Source organism: Strigops habroptila, chromosome 16 (genome assembly GCF_004027225.2).
Source record: "Strigops habroptila isolate Jane chromosome 16, bStrHab1.2.pri, whole genome shotgun sequence".
In the NCBI taxonomy this organism is placed as follows: Eukaryota; Metazoa; Chordata; class Aves; order Psittaciformes; family Psittacidae; genus Strigops; species Strigops habroptila.
The window spans coordinates 4,381,481-4,395,406 of NC_044292.2; the positions used below are offsets into that span (position 1 = coordinate 4,381,481).

Genomic DNA, 13,926 nt, shown 5'->3' on the forward strand with positions numbered 1-13,926 from the left:
AAATGCTCACACATAGAGGAAGCACTCACATGACTTGCACCTACCTCTCCAGCCTGCCAAATCTTCCCCTTTGGTAGTTGTGTCGACCACACAGGTAGATGAGTGCGATGAGCGATCCTCCTTTTTGATGGAATTATCACTGCAAATACTCCCTCCTTCCACAGCAGATCTCACATCTGCAAAGAGAAAAAGGTGAAAATTCAGAAGGCACCAGAAGAAGCCAAAAGTAGCAGAAGTTACCAGACTAAAGCTAGAACATGAGTAATGGTAAAATCATGAAAGGATTGAGGATAGGGGCTGGAAACAAAAGGCTAATTTCACTGCTGTGCAGCAGAAGCTGCCTGCATGTTTGTCCCATGCACTGTCCATGTAAGTATCACCACATCTATGGTTAGTTATCCATACAAGGGTGCAGACAGTAGCAGTAGTATCCCTGAGGCACCACTGAGAATGGGACATCTATTTTGGCAGACAAGAGTCTCTCCAGGCCAGTGGATTCTTAAGGGAGCTTTGGTAGCCCACCAGTCATCACCATCTAGGATTTCCTGAAGGTTTCCCTTCTATTGTGTCACCTAGATGATGTGCGGCTTTGCTTGCAAGCCAACTCCTTCCTACAAGTGCACTTCCAAGAGGGCAGCAAGCTGCCAGCATACCATGAATTCCCCGCTCGCTGAGGTTCTTCTTTGGAAAGGAGGGCAGCTCAGTGGCAAAGATGTTGCTGTCTGAGTGGGTGTGCTCCTCTGAGCTAGATGGAGTGAGCTGAGCTTCGTTCTGAGATGGGAAGAGCAGCAGCTTCTGTCCTTTCAGGTTCAGGCGGGCAGGGCTGATGAGCGGCCGGCGGTACCGCAGGGAACCCGAGCTGGAGGTCACAGAGCCAGCCACCGACGGTGCTGGGGACGGGATGCGGGAGGGAGCACAGCTCCCTGACAGCAGGGAGAAGTGCTCTGCAATGGAAACATCCCAAAGAGAAAATGATGAGATTATAGTCCCACACAATAGGCACTGTTTTCTTTAACAGTTCTACAAGATACCCATCCCCAGCAATGTTCAAGGCCAGGCTGGACAGGGGTTGAAGCAACCTGCTCTAGTGGAAGGTGTCCCTGCCCGTGGCAGGGGGTTGGAACTGGATGAGCTTTAAGGTCCCTTCCAACCCAAACCAGGCTGGGATTTTATGATTCTATAAGAAAAGGGAACGGGAGTTGCAAATGTCCAACATATCTTCCACTAAAATTCTTTATTCATTTGAGTTCCCACATGGCAAAACATGGAGAAATTCCACATGCACTTTGGTAACTCAAGAATGGCTTAGACTAGAGAAGGGTTTATCAGGAGCTGAGTGAGCTTTCTCTCTGCTCGGTTGTGTCCACTCAGTGGAGCCTGTTTTGCAGGTGAATGAACTGTTCTGGCATGTCCTTTAAAGGCTGTTGGCAAAGAGTATCAGCGTGTGAGGAGGTTTGCATTAGCTCAGGCTGTACCTGTATTTCCAGCAGCAAATGCTTAAGCAGCACAAACCGCCAAAGGATCCATTTGGGGTCAGGAGGGCAACAGACAGGTCACTGGAGGACACGGGAGCAAAAGGGCAGAGCAGACAGGGCAGCAGCTTCTCTGGCTCAGAAAGTGAAACAGAAGAGCTGTGCTAGGAACAGTTTAGTCTCCTGTCAAAGCAGCCTCAACTCAGCTGCAGAGCAGGGAAGGGATCCTGGCTTTGTCTCACTGGTTTCAGTGTGACCTCTCCCACGGAGAAGGACATCCAACACATCCAGCACCTTATTTTAATGCAATCCCACTCTTAGCTGGAACTCCCTCTGCAGCATTTCTAACAGCAAACCTGACGTTTTCACTGGGACGTGAGCAGGGATGAAAGAATTAAACTTGGATCATGTGTTTCAACCCACTTCCTGCAAACCTGCAAAGAGAGTTGCTCTGGAAGGCCTCGTGCATTACCTGATGTAGGAGATTCCTTGCACTGAGATGACTGTGAGGCTGGGCGACTTCCACTGAACAAGTAGCCAGAATCTAAAGAGCAAAATGAAACAGTTTGAACCCAGCTGAATCAGTCTGTACCCCAAAAATGTAACTGCATCAGCTTGTCATCTGTCTCAGAAGGGGAATGGGTGGTAAATGCAGGCAGGAAAAATGTCTTTGTTTTCCTGGGTGGGCTATATGCCAGCATCAGGATAATCCACTTTTCCCAGCTGCCACAGAACTGGCTTATAATAATTTACCTAACGTTGCATAGGAGTAGATGACAAGTATACACACAATTTAGTTGCTGTGAAGGCAGCAACAGAAGGATGGGGCAGCTTCCAAAGGTGGCAACTTCTTCACCAGCTCCTTGCAAAGCTGCTAGGTGACTTCTGAATAACACATCACGTTCACTTTATCTACCCTGTGACTCTATCACAGCTGGGGTGCCTCTGCTTTGAAAGAAAGGAGGTGAAGATATGATTGTTATCTTTCTATACTCAGCCCCAACAGCATGCTCTGTTCAGTCTGTCTGGCTTTGCAATGAGCAAAAGCAAGCACAGACCTCCCAGGGGTGGTTCTGCATGCGGGGGGGATCCCAGCCGTCTGGTGCATCCACACCTGCCCTTCCCATGCCAGTTTGGGAACCAGGAAGGTGCAGGCTGTGCCCAAAGCTGCCACGCTGCCTGGCTGGTCTTTCTCTTGTTCTTTTAGTGGATCTGGCAAAACTGCCAGCAGAAAGAGCTAGAGAAAAGTTGAATGAAGTAAAAGTCCCTGCAAGACTGCTCTCTGCTGCAGTGTTTTCCCAGAAACTGCCCCATTTTGGCCTCTGACCTTATGGTAATCAGTTAGAGACACAGGAAAGCTTAGCTTTCCTTGGATGGAGGGTAGCACTTGAATGCTATTTCCCATCTATTAGTTTCAAGCACAGCAACACTGAGGGCTTACTGAGTTACTGGGAGAGAGTCTTTCCTTAGATCTATAGATCTTCCCTAAATCACACAGAGCCCTTAAAAACAGGAGGAAATGGGGTCTCTACAGCAGTTTGAATAGTTGTGCTGCTGCATATCAAATCCAGACTTCAAGAAGAGCCTGCTTCAGCTCTGCTCCCTTCAGCTGCAGCAAGAAAAGCAAGCTACACAAAGCAGCTAGGGGAGGAGTCATCGCTCTTGCCAAATCAGTTATCCTCATGCTCCCAACCACTTCCTAACGCTGCTCTTCTCCATTCCCACGTCTGACTGCTCCTTCTCTCTCCCACACATTGTAGCTTGTGCTGTACTGCCATGAATGCCTGGAGAAGCCTCTGGCTTTCTGTAAGCCACAGCAGGCAAACTCACTGAGACTTGCTGTTTCACCAAGGTGGCAACAGTAGGCTGCATAATTTTGTAATGCCAAACCCCAAATTACCAATGCAGCAGCAATCCCTAAACAGGACTGTAACATGAAGTCCCTGCTCATTGCAGGGGAGTCGGACTAGACCTTGCAGGTCCCTTCCAATCCAAACTATTCTGTGATTCTATGTGGATGCCTCCCAGCCCATTTCCTTCTGAAGCATTGCACCACTCCACTGTCGTTTCCATTGGGCACACACGTACCTGCTCTGGCCAAGGAGGGGATGGTACCCAGCGAGAGTGCCCTGTTGAGACGTCCAGGAAGAGAGGAAGGAGAAGCTCTGCGTGGGGACCTGAAGAGCTGTTGGTTTGTCAGCTGGAGAATACTGGGTGGTGTTGGGACAAAGAGGGATGTAGCAGGGGAAGTGAAGCCAGTCCCAGTGCCACTGGGGAAGAGAGTAATGGAATCCCCAGAAAGATACCTGCAAATGACACGCATGACAGACATTTAGCAATGAGAACATTCCAGTAACCTCTCTCTCAGTTGTACTTTTTGCGTTATCAGGTTTGAACCAGTTTTTCAGTGCAGGAGTGCAAGCTGCAGAATGCTCAGGAGTTTATGGGAATGTTCCTACACTTCTGAAGCCAGGGAAGGAAGAACTGCTCAACCTTACTTCAATTATTGTGCAGCAGCCTGTCCCACAAGATAGGGTGGGAAAAATGGTAGAAGAGTTTAAGAATTCGGGTGCAAATAGACACAGTACCTTGGTTCTCTCCCTGGATGAGGAAACTACCCAGAGCCCACCAGAAGGCTTTTCAAAGTGCAGATACACATAGGACCAATGATGGAGTACACCTTACGTTTGTTGTGTGCACATGCAAACAACATGCTTAGAAATGTCATGGCTGGGAAGCAAGTAGTTATCTACAAGTCTTTTTGTCTTTAGAAACCAGAATCAGCATCTTCCCTCTGATGCCAGTCTAAAGAAAAGTATTTTTATGGGTGTTTAGGTAAAGATGTAGGCACAAGAGCTCTGTTTTAAAACTACCATTCAAGCCTCTTTAATACATTTGCTTTTATTATGTGAGGTAATGAAGACTCGCTACCCTCATTTTACAGATAGGAAAGAGAAGCAAAAGGAAGCTAAGTGACTTGTCAAGGGTCACATAAAAATCCTATGATAGAAGATAGACACAAACCTGGGTTTTCCAACCCTAAACTGAGGCCTAAAGCATTACATTTTCCTTTCTCATATCATAATTAGCCACAAGTATGTACTAGCAAAGCCATTCAGAGGGAACTGTGCTCCTGTAGCATACACTTCAGGAATTGCCTGGCTTCTAGTGAGTAAAAACCAATCTCCATTACAGTAACTGGAAAAAATTTACATTGGCAATAATAATGGCCATTGTATTTCTAGGTCTGTGAGTTGTTTTCAATGGGTTCTTTCCAAGTGACAGAGTGGAGCTGTAGAACAGCGTGTCCACCTCGAGAACACACGACCAGAGAGAAGAGACAAAATGTACTAAGGGTACCTGTACCAGCTAGCTTGATTTTGAAGTACTACCGATACAAACTGACTTCTAGTCCACTGTATGAAAGGACTTTGTATTTTAAAGTTCTCACAGTATTTCACACTCAGTTACTATATGCAAATAAACTCTGCAATTAACTTCTGATACCCCATTTCCTCACCTACCTTTGCAATGGTTTAAAATTTAAAGATCAACCTAAGCTGAACAACCTGTCAAAAATTTACTCCTAATTTTACCTTCTTTATATTGCGCCTTGTAATCATGCACTGATTTAGTCTGTATGTAAGGTTTACTTGACTGTGTTGCATCAGAAATGAGGGGTCAGCTTTGGGGTCTCACTTGTGTCCATATCAAACCATCAAAATGAGCGTTCTAAGAAGGTTGCAATGTTCAAAGTATAGGAATTTTGTACTATTTTGAACAATTGAAAAAAGTACAGGAAGGAAAGTCTAGAATATGAACAAGATCTCTCACGGATCTCCTGTAAGGTTTTTGTTAAGTTAGAAATAGGTAATACACTTGTCAAGTCATGATGAAGTACTAACCAAGTATGAAGCATATATATTTTACAACAGAGAGATCAGACTTTGCAGCATACAATCAAGCTGCAACATTTGGAGGGTTAAGCTTACTTCTGATGAAAACAGAGACAGATGAGAGCAGCAACGTGGCTTTTCTTCTGTCAGAGGAAAGTAGTAAATCAGAGTATGAAGGAATATACATATCTCAACCTTGTGCTGTGAGACGATTTATGCATGTGCCATTCTCTCTTGGAGGTTAAAGAGGTGATGCAGCAAGATTATGCAGTGCTAGCACGTCCAGAAGAAGCAGTCTAGAGTTAAGATTACAGTTTAAAATATCTTATGGAACTACTTATCTGCTAGTACGAGGCAGACATCAGCAATCCCGACCAGCTTAATCAGGCTGAGCAACATCTGAGCCAACCAGCTTCCTGGTGCTTGCAAGCAGGACATGCCTTTAACAGCAGCAAGGAACTCCTCAGTCTTGCAGCAGAAACTGCCCAACCTCTTCAGGTTCCAGAGGACCTGGGAAGGGTGTCATGCTTCCCAAACATGCAGAGGCCTTTAGTGCACATACATAGACACATTTGCCCCACCACACACACAGATGTAAACAGCAGATGTACATGTCCATCTCAGCTTTGTAAGAAGAAATGAATGGGAAAGGAAATGGTAAGTGCAGCTCAGGACTATGATGTGAATGGTATCAGAAAGAGTGATACCTACCACTCACTGGGGCATGTCTGTGAAGGGCAAAGTAGAGCATCACCAGGTGACAACACAGCTCTTTTTTCCTAACTTTGCACTATTTGTGTCTTTGGGCTCAGGGACCAACTTCACACAGCTCCTTGCTGCAGTGGAAAACACCTTATCTGGCTTATTGGCTTTTGGCAGTTTTTCACTTAATAGGCTGGAAGATACTAGAGTCATTTATCACTCATAACCACCATCTCTTTCCTGGGATTGTAACTTTTTAGGATCAGACTTCCATGGGCTCTGCTACTCAACAGCCCCACTTCCCAACTGCAGCCAGAGCCTCTGGGCAGCTGATGAATCTTTTGTCTGGCAGCATTCAAAAAAGGAATATTTCTAGTTAGCAAAGAAGAGCTGAAGAGTTTTAAGCATAACACATTAATGCCTTAGGATTGAGTGCTGACCAAAGAATAGTTTAAATATTGATGTGCTCTGAACAAAGTGAATTCCTGCAACATGTGAAAAGTCCTGTGTACTCTACTCTTCAGTGTTCACCACTGTCATGTCAAGAGGGGTAGATGCTGCTAAGAAGCAGGGGTGCTGCCATGGGAATGCACTTCATGCCCAAGAATGGTGAATCAACTAAAACTTCTTTGAGAAGCAGATGAAAAAGCTGAGGATATCAAGAGGCTCATAAGGCAGGACGCAGCCACATCGCAGCCCTGGAATGGAGCAGTGCAGCTGCATCTCTGCTCTACTGCATTGCTCTAAGCCATTTGTGCATGTGGTAAGAGTGGGTCTGGTAACAGAGGAAAAAAAGTAACAAAAAAAGGAAGGGGGAAAAAAAAAAAAGGCTCTGGAGTCACAGTTTGTGGAAATAGTCAGGGCCCGGAAGCCGTTTATTTCAGAAGTTGGTATTGTGAACATCAAAAATTGGGTATCTCAGTGTTTACAATGGTCACAGCGTTACTACAGTTGGGCACAACTCTGCTACACAGATACTTTAAAAATAAATAAATAGAAGGTTAAAGAAGAATATTACATGGTAGGGGACCGTACACTGTCCTGAAGAAAAACCTCCTGCCAGCAGAGCCTCCCCTCCTCTTGTCCCGGTTCCTCCCTCTTAGCCACAGACACCACCACACGTGTGTGCCTTTCGAGTTCACATTTTAACCAGGGATGCTGCATCAGCCCTGGGATACAGACATGGGAGAGCACGGGTCAGGTCAGACTACAGGGCTGTAGATGGACCCACTCCTTCTGTCGGATAATTCAGCACATGAAGTAAGATGGTAAGACAGCCACAGCCAGGCAGCTTGCTCTATGTGCTGTATGTGTTCAGCTCCATCTGCCTGGAGGCAGCCAGGGCACTGTGTGTCAGTCATGGGTTATAGTGTTTGCTCTGGACTTAAGGTCCCATCATAATTTAGCTATGAGTTACCCACGTATGACTGCACCATTTTCTCCAGGCAGCACGGGTGCTGCTGCCCTGCCTGCAGCAGCAGCTCACTTAGTGCTGGCAGTGAGATAAGCACGTTTGTGTGAGCTGACCTGCAGTCACTTGTCTCGTGTGCTGCATCACATCCGTCAGGGCCATAAGCTGTGCCTCCATATGCTGACATAATTAGGGGTAAAGAGCAATATAGTGAATAAAAAACAGGGAGAGGGAAGAATAATGCTAAAAGGGGCACAGGTCTCAGACACATTAAGGTGACTTAGCTAGAAACTTTAGCTGCTAAGACTAAGAATTCTTTTCTCCTACACGTTGTCCTGCTTTGGACACAAAAGGAGGGGTGAATTAGAGATGAAAATGCTCCAGCTGCCAGGTCCTGCACTAATACCCTCTAGAGTAGACACAGATGTTTGGCATCAATGTTGCCTTCTCTGCTAGCTGGTAGCACAAAGGTAGGGGGAGTGTGTGTGTATATGCACATCCCATGTCTACAACAGTCTAGACTTGTGGCATGACAAAAGCGTTCAGAGGATCTCTTCCCTGCCTGGGCACTGGATAGCTTTGGTCCCAAATGAGGCTTTACAGGGGATGACTTCAGGACTGAGTACTGCCCCTTTCATATGAGAGCATCTGCTATAGCTCAGAGGCCCCAATGTACTTGCAGGTGACAACACACCAGGAATGAACTGGCAGGTTATATGTGACAGCACACAAGTTCAAAAGCATCTCTTTAAAAACCAAAGCAAAGCCATATACCACAGCTCCCTGCTTTCAGGAGTGGAGTCAGTCTTGAGCAATCATCTGGCTATTAATTATATTAATTTTTTATAAGAGTATAAATAATTTATCCACAATACATGAATACATACTTTCTACAGTATCTAAGCATGATTATTAGCTTCACATCATCTCAGCGTACTGGAAAAATAGTCATAAGGCCAAAATAAAACACCACTACACCATTTTTATAGCCCCCTCTTGCCCTCAGCCTTTGACATACCCAAGCTCAGTCCACTAGGGCATGCAAAGCACAGATGTAGGCAAGGAGGAGCTAATAGAAAGGAAAGAATGGGATATAAATATAGAGCATTTAGAGTTGTAAAGGGCCACAAAGGCGTCAGTTTGCATGCAGTGATGTCAGTGAGGGCTTCAGGAAGACCAGAAGCAGCAGCAGCAGCAGAGATGCTCACTTGGTTGCTCTGGGTTTTCCCTCAACCCCCCTATAGTCTGCAGAGCTGCTCAGAAACTTAAGAGTGCAGCCCAAGTGTCCTCCTATTCACAGCCACACTCACTGGTGGCACGTGAAGGACAAAAGCACCAGCCTGGCAGACATACAGGCACTGCTGTCCCAAGCTGCAGCTGCATCAGCTCCACTGAAGCAGAGCAACACAGTGTTGTCAAAAACCTTGTCCAGGGAAAGGCACTTAATGAACTCCCATCGGCCCTTTTATATGTCCAGCTCTGCTGGGCAGGGTACAAGATGCTTCCGAGTTGGCAGATCAGCCACAGCCACTGTGAGAGCCAGAGTGAGCCACTCTAGGCTGGAGCACATTTGATTTCTAGCGACACACAAACCCTCCCCACCTGAGCTGCATTCTGCAGTACCATCCTCTGCTCCAGACACCCAGCCTACGGCCAGTGTAAAAAAGTAGCACCCGAAATTAGAGGTTTTTGGGCTAAAAACCTCTAATCATATTAAGATGTTTGCATGTTCTGGCCTGCATGGCTGGGAGAATCCTCGGGCAACAAAGCTGCATCTGGTGACCACAGATTACACATTTCTCTGTGGCCTGAAATAAGAGTCCAACTAAGTGAAAATAAGAAGCTCAAAGCACTGAGCTCACAGCATATCGGTTCTGGATGATTATTGTGTCAGCCACGTTAGAAAGTTACAAGCTCTGTTTAGCTACTACCCCCTCAGCAGCAGGAAATGTATACTCATGTGTCATACAAAATAGCACCTCAGCTTCAGGAAGCTGGCAGCACTGTGCTCAGATGTTGGACTGGCACCAAAATACCTGAGCTGGAAGCATACATTTTCTTCTGCTGGACTCACTGGGGGCAGCAGTCAGGCAGGGTTAGATGACAGATCTCACTGCTGAGTTATATCCTCACTGAACCACAAGTAAAAAATGCAAAGTTGGTAAAGCACCTTCCATACAGAACCTACAGAATGGCACAGTGTTTAGAATAGTCTATTTGGCATTGAAATAGTGTATTGCAGGAACAGTAAAGGCTTGTGGCAGGGGGGTGGAACTGGATGATCTTTAAGGTCCCTTCCAACCCAAACCATTCTGTGATTCGAGGGTGCTTTAACCTCGTTTCCTCCAGAAGCAGTTAACAGTGAAATACTGCCAACTTATAACTGATCTTCAGGCTTAATTGTCTAAGGAGATGCAATGGGTACAGATGGAATGCTAGCAGGTTATAGAAATAGAACACCTTTCTACTCCTTTTTTCCCCCCTCTCCTTCAAAAGATCAATCATCCTCTTCCATCAGCAAAAGCAAGTGAGACAAAGCATGTGAGAACAGCAGAAAGAGAGGAGACTGTCAGCATCAGAGTCTCTAAAAGACCACAAATCCAATTGCTGCAAGTTTGTTTTTGCAGCTCTGAGGTTTTTGGTTGCTTTTAGAAGCAGCAGCACAGACATGCTGAGGCACCAAGAAGTGGGAAAATAAGGTGACACCTGAGCAAAGACAAAAGCTTCTTTGGCATTAAAATTGAACCACATTTCAATGTGTTTTGTTATTTTGTGAGAAATCTTTCCAATTATGAGTCCAAAAGTAGTGGACAAAGCACCACAGAGACCAGGCCATCAGTTGTACAGGTTGGCCATGAAATAAAGTCCTTTTCTGATGTTCTGACATATAAAATTAGTTCAACTTGTAAAAATACATTGTTTGTATTAATCTGCATAAAGACTTTTGTTTGAAGACAAATGGATTTCTTGCTTGCATGTCACAAGTAACAGATCTCCCAGAGGACAAGATTTTAAACTGGGTATAGATTTGCACTTGCTGTGTAAACAGAGCTAAACCATCTCTTAACAGTATTATTCAGGTTTCACAGTGTAAATCCCACAGTTCTACCACCTGCCTGTCCCTGCTGCCTAGTGTCCATGCTCCCCATCCCAGTACTGCACAGGAAGAAAAGGGAAGAGAATAGAAGAGATCAGGCACAGGCAAACAAGGTAGCACTTAACAGCAAAACATGGTAAAAGGCGCCAGACCCCAGAGAGCCCAAAGATGGGCCTTGTTTAAATTGAAAGGAAAAAACCCAAAAGGTGCTGCTAAAAAGAAGGGAGGAAAATAGCTGCTCAAAAGACACAGGAGGCCACATGAAACAGAATAAAGTGAAACTTAATACAGCTTTGACTTTCAGCTCCTGAAAGCAAAACATGGGCAGAGGCTGACGAACATCTTTAGAGGGAGAGTGTTTCTTTTGCTACTGGGCAAGAAAATTTGGACAGATTCATTTTATTCTTATTAAAAAGAAGATATTGCCATGAGAAATCAGGCATGACATTGCCATGACCATCACACACACTGCAAGTTTGTCAGGTGCTCATTCCCCTCTCCTCCTTCTAGCAGTCTCAATATATCCTTCTAAACATGAGAGTCCTCCCATCACTTGGACATACTTGACAGCAGCAAGAGGGACTGCTCACCTCTGCCACACCAGGTATGTTCATGTGCTAGAAGCTAGCAGGAACTTTCAGGACAGCCTGTAGTGTACAAGACAATCACAGCTAAATAGAAACGATCTTTTCCTACGTTTATGGGGAAAACTTGAAAGTACTGAAGCAGGAAGAAAGGAGAAAGGAAAAAAAGAGACTAGGTATGTCTTATTTCACTTAATGGACATAACAGTTCAAGGTTTCCTGGGTCTTCTGTGCAGCTTGTTTAGAGAACAACAGAGCAGGCACTGGCTTTGGTTCCAGTGCCCACTACATTAGGTGGCTTTATCCACTAATTGGGCTGCAGAACAGCCGCATTGGAAGGGCTGCTGCAGTGAGGAGTTCTCCAGGGCTGAAAGCATTAGAGCCATCGCTGCACTGAAAGGAACGCTGAGTAGACAGTGACAGCACATCCATAGGCAAGATCATGAGTGTCCTCCTTTCTTTTCCTTCCACTTCCTGTCCTTTCCCCAGCTTACTGCTGTCTTTACATTGCTCCCTGCTCCCATAGGTTGATAGGTATAGAAAAAAAGACTGGATTTTTAAGGAATGTTTCCCATTAAACCTCCTAATGGTGAGTAGGAAAGAGGTACCAGAGGGACTGTGAAAGTCTAACCCAGCACTGAGGACCCTGCTGGCTTTTTTTCCTGCTTTGATGAAGTCACATGGCTTGTTGTAGTATTTACTTTGAAACAAATCTCTAAATTCAATAGTGTCCTAGTGGAAAATGGGACATAATGGTTATAATTTAGCATTTTGGAAGTCTGAGACTGGAACAAGAAACAATGCGTGACTGTGAGCTGGAAGACAAACCTTTTGGGTCAGGATTGGTAAGTGATGGGAACACGGAAGAGTGGAACCAGACTTTGCAGATGCTGGATTCCTGTTGCGGATAAGTAAGTAAACAACCCTCAGAGCAGCACCATTGACAAGCACCAGAATGGAGAAAGGTGTTCTCTTTGCTTGGAGGTGGATATTGCAGTTATCTGAAGGCACTGGAAGGAAGTTCCAAAGGAGAGCACAGGTGGGAAGCAGATTTGTGCGTCCCCTTCCCATGCCAGTTGTTAAGTTAGAGGCACATGGACCTTCAGCCAGGAGCTGAACCTTCCCATGACACCCTCAACTTGGCTTATTGTTATTGAATCTCTACAGAGCTTTGGGTAGTGCTACCTTTCTGCTTTCACAATGATACCGGTTTGAAGAACATCAACTATGCAAAGCTATACAATACCTTTTGTTTCATTTAAAAAAGATTCTGGAATTTCACCAGCATCTGCAGCATCCAGTAGTGTCTGAACTGTTCAGCAGGAGATGCGGATACTTCATAATGAGAGCTCCTATTTGAGAGTTTGTACATAGGAAGATCAAGACTCCCAATTAACTTCTGGCAGGCCATTAATGTGGCAAGTTCCATTGTGCTGTTCTGACCAGAAAATAGCAGATCTCCCGTAACAATGCTATTTCCTCTCAAAAGACCTAAATCTGCATGAGAAACTCATGGAGTGCCTTGCAAAAACCACTGCAGGATAATCAGACTGCTTATCCTAAGAGGCCCCAACAAGTTAATCCTACAAAAACCAAACCAGCTGAAAGCTCCTTCCTCCCCACACAGTAACAACCAGTTATCCCAGCTTTCAGTGGAGGACTGCCAGGCGCTCAACTCCAAATCCCAATTTCCAGACCCCTTTGTTCAGCAGCATTAGCATCAATGCCAGACTTCAAAAGAGAACCCCTCCAAGGAACAAGAAAAATCCATCTCTATTGCCTGCAGCAGAGGCTCCCACCCCTTCCTATAGCACATCCTCCTAATCTGTGTTCTCAACCATTGACTGGGTAAGTAGTGATGTACAATGAAAGCTGACCATACACCATGAGATTGTTAGTCCCATATTTCTTCTCCTTCTAAGGCTACAGAAGTGGAGGCACATTCACATTTTTATCCAGTTGTGCTTTTACACAGATGCTCCTCAGGGGGTGGGTTAAAATCCCAAAGAGAACCAACATTGAAAGCAACAGCCACTGGCAGATTTGAAATTTTAGCCTAAACCAGCTGAGCACTCTCAGATATTCAATTGACACCCTGAGCTACAGAACCTTTTAAAGCACACTTTTAAGGAAGTTATTGAAGTTCCAGTTAAAAGCACTTAAGGATGCCTCTCCACTTAAAATAGGAGTCACAGGAGAATGGCAGAGCGAGAGCATGCAGTTAAGTGATGCTACACAGTAGAAGGCAAGAACCACCAGGTTATGGACACCCCTCCCTCGCATGCCTGCACACCATGCAGTGTCACTACAGCACACGTTACGAGGACTTGGAATCCAGAGGCAAGTTCCCATCAGTTCAATATTAAAACGACCAGCACCATTAGAAAACCGAAGGTGGCCTGGGCCCCATGGCGGATCAAGGCAGAGGGTTCCTCTGTGACTGGCTAAGGATGGACAGGCAGTGAGAAGAACCAGAAGGAGAGGAGAAGCCAGAATCTCTTTGGCTGGAGGAGCAGAATGGGAAGGAGGCTGCATTTATGGAGCAGTTTGTGAAGCAGCTGCTGGAAGAATTGGCTTTAGGGAAGTTGGATATTTGCACTGCTGACGTAGGATTCAGGAAGAAGGGAGAATGGAGGCAGCAGGAGTAGCTTCCATGGCTAGCACCAGTGGAAATGCTCCAAGCAGCCAGCACAGTGGGAAGCAAGGATGGGAAACAAAATAAGATCTAAAAAGGAAGAAAAGATCTTCACTGCTTATCTAATTA

At 45.4% G+C, this 13,926-nt stretch overlaps 1 protein-coding gene across 3 annotated transcripts in view; it reads right to left on the reverse strand.

The window, feature by feature from the left end:
- TMEM201 (transmembrane protein 201) overlaps window positions 1-13,926 on the reverse strand; it is a 33,888-nt gene that overhangs the window by 4,608 nt on the left and 15,354 nt on the right. For all 3 annotated transcript variants that reach the window (XM_030507666.1, XM_030507667.1, XM_030507665.1), the window contains exons 7-10: window positions 3,561-3,778; window positions 1,945-2,016; window positions 654-944; window positions 45-176 (exon numbers count right to left, since the gene is read on the reverse strand). In XM_030507666.1, coding sequence (XP_030363526.1) covers window positions 45-176; window positions 654-944; window positions 1,945-2,016; window positions 3,561-3,778 — 713 coding nt within the window. The remainder of the gene's footprint in view (window positions 1-44; window positions 177-653; window positions 945-1,944; window positions 2,017-3,560; window positions 3,779-13,926) is intronic.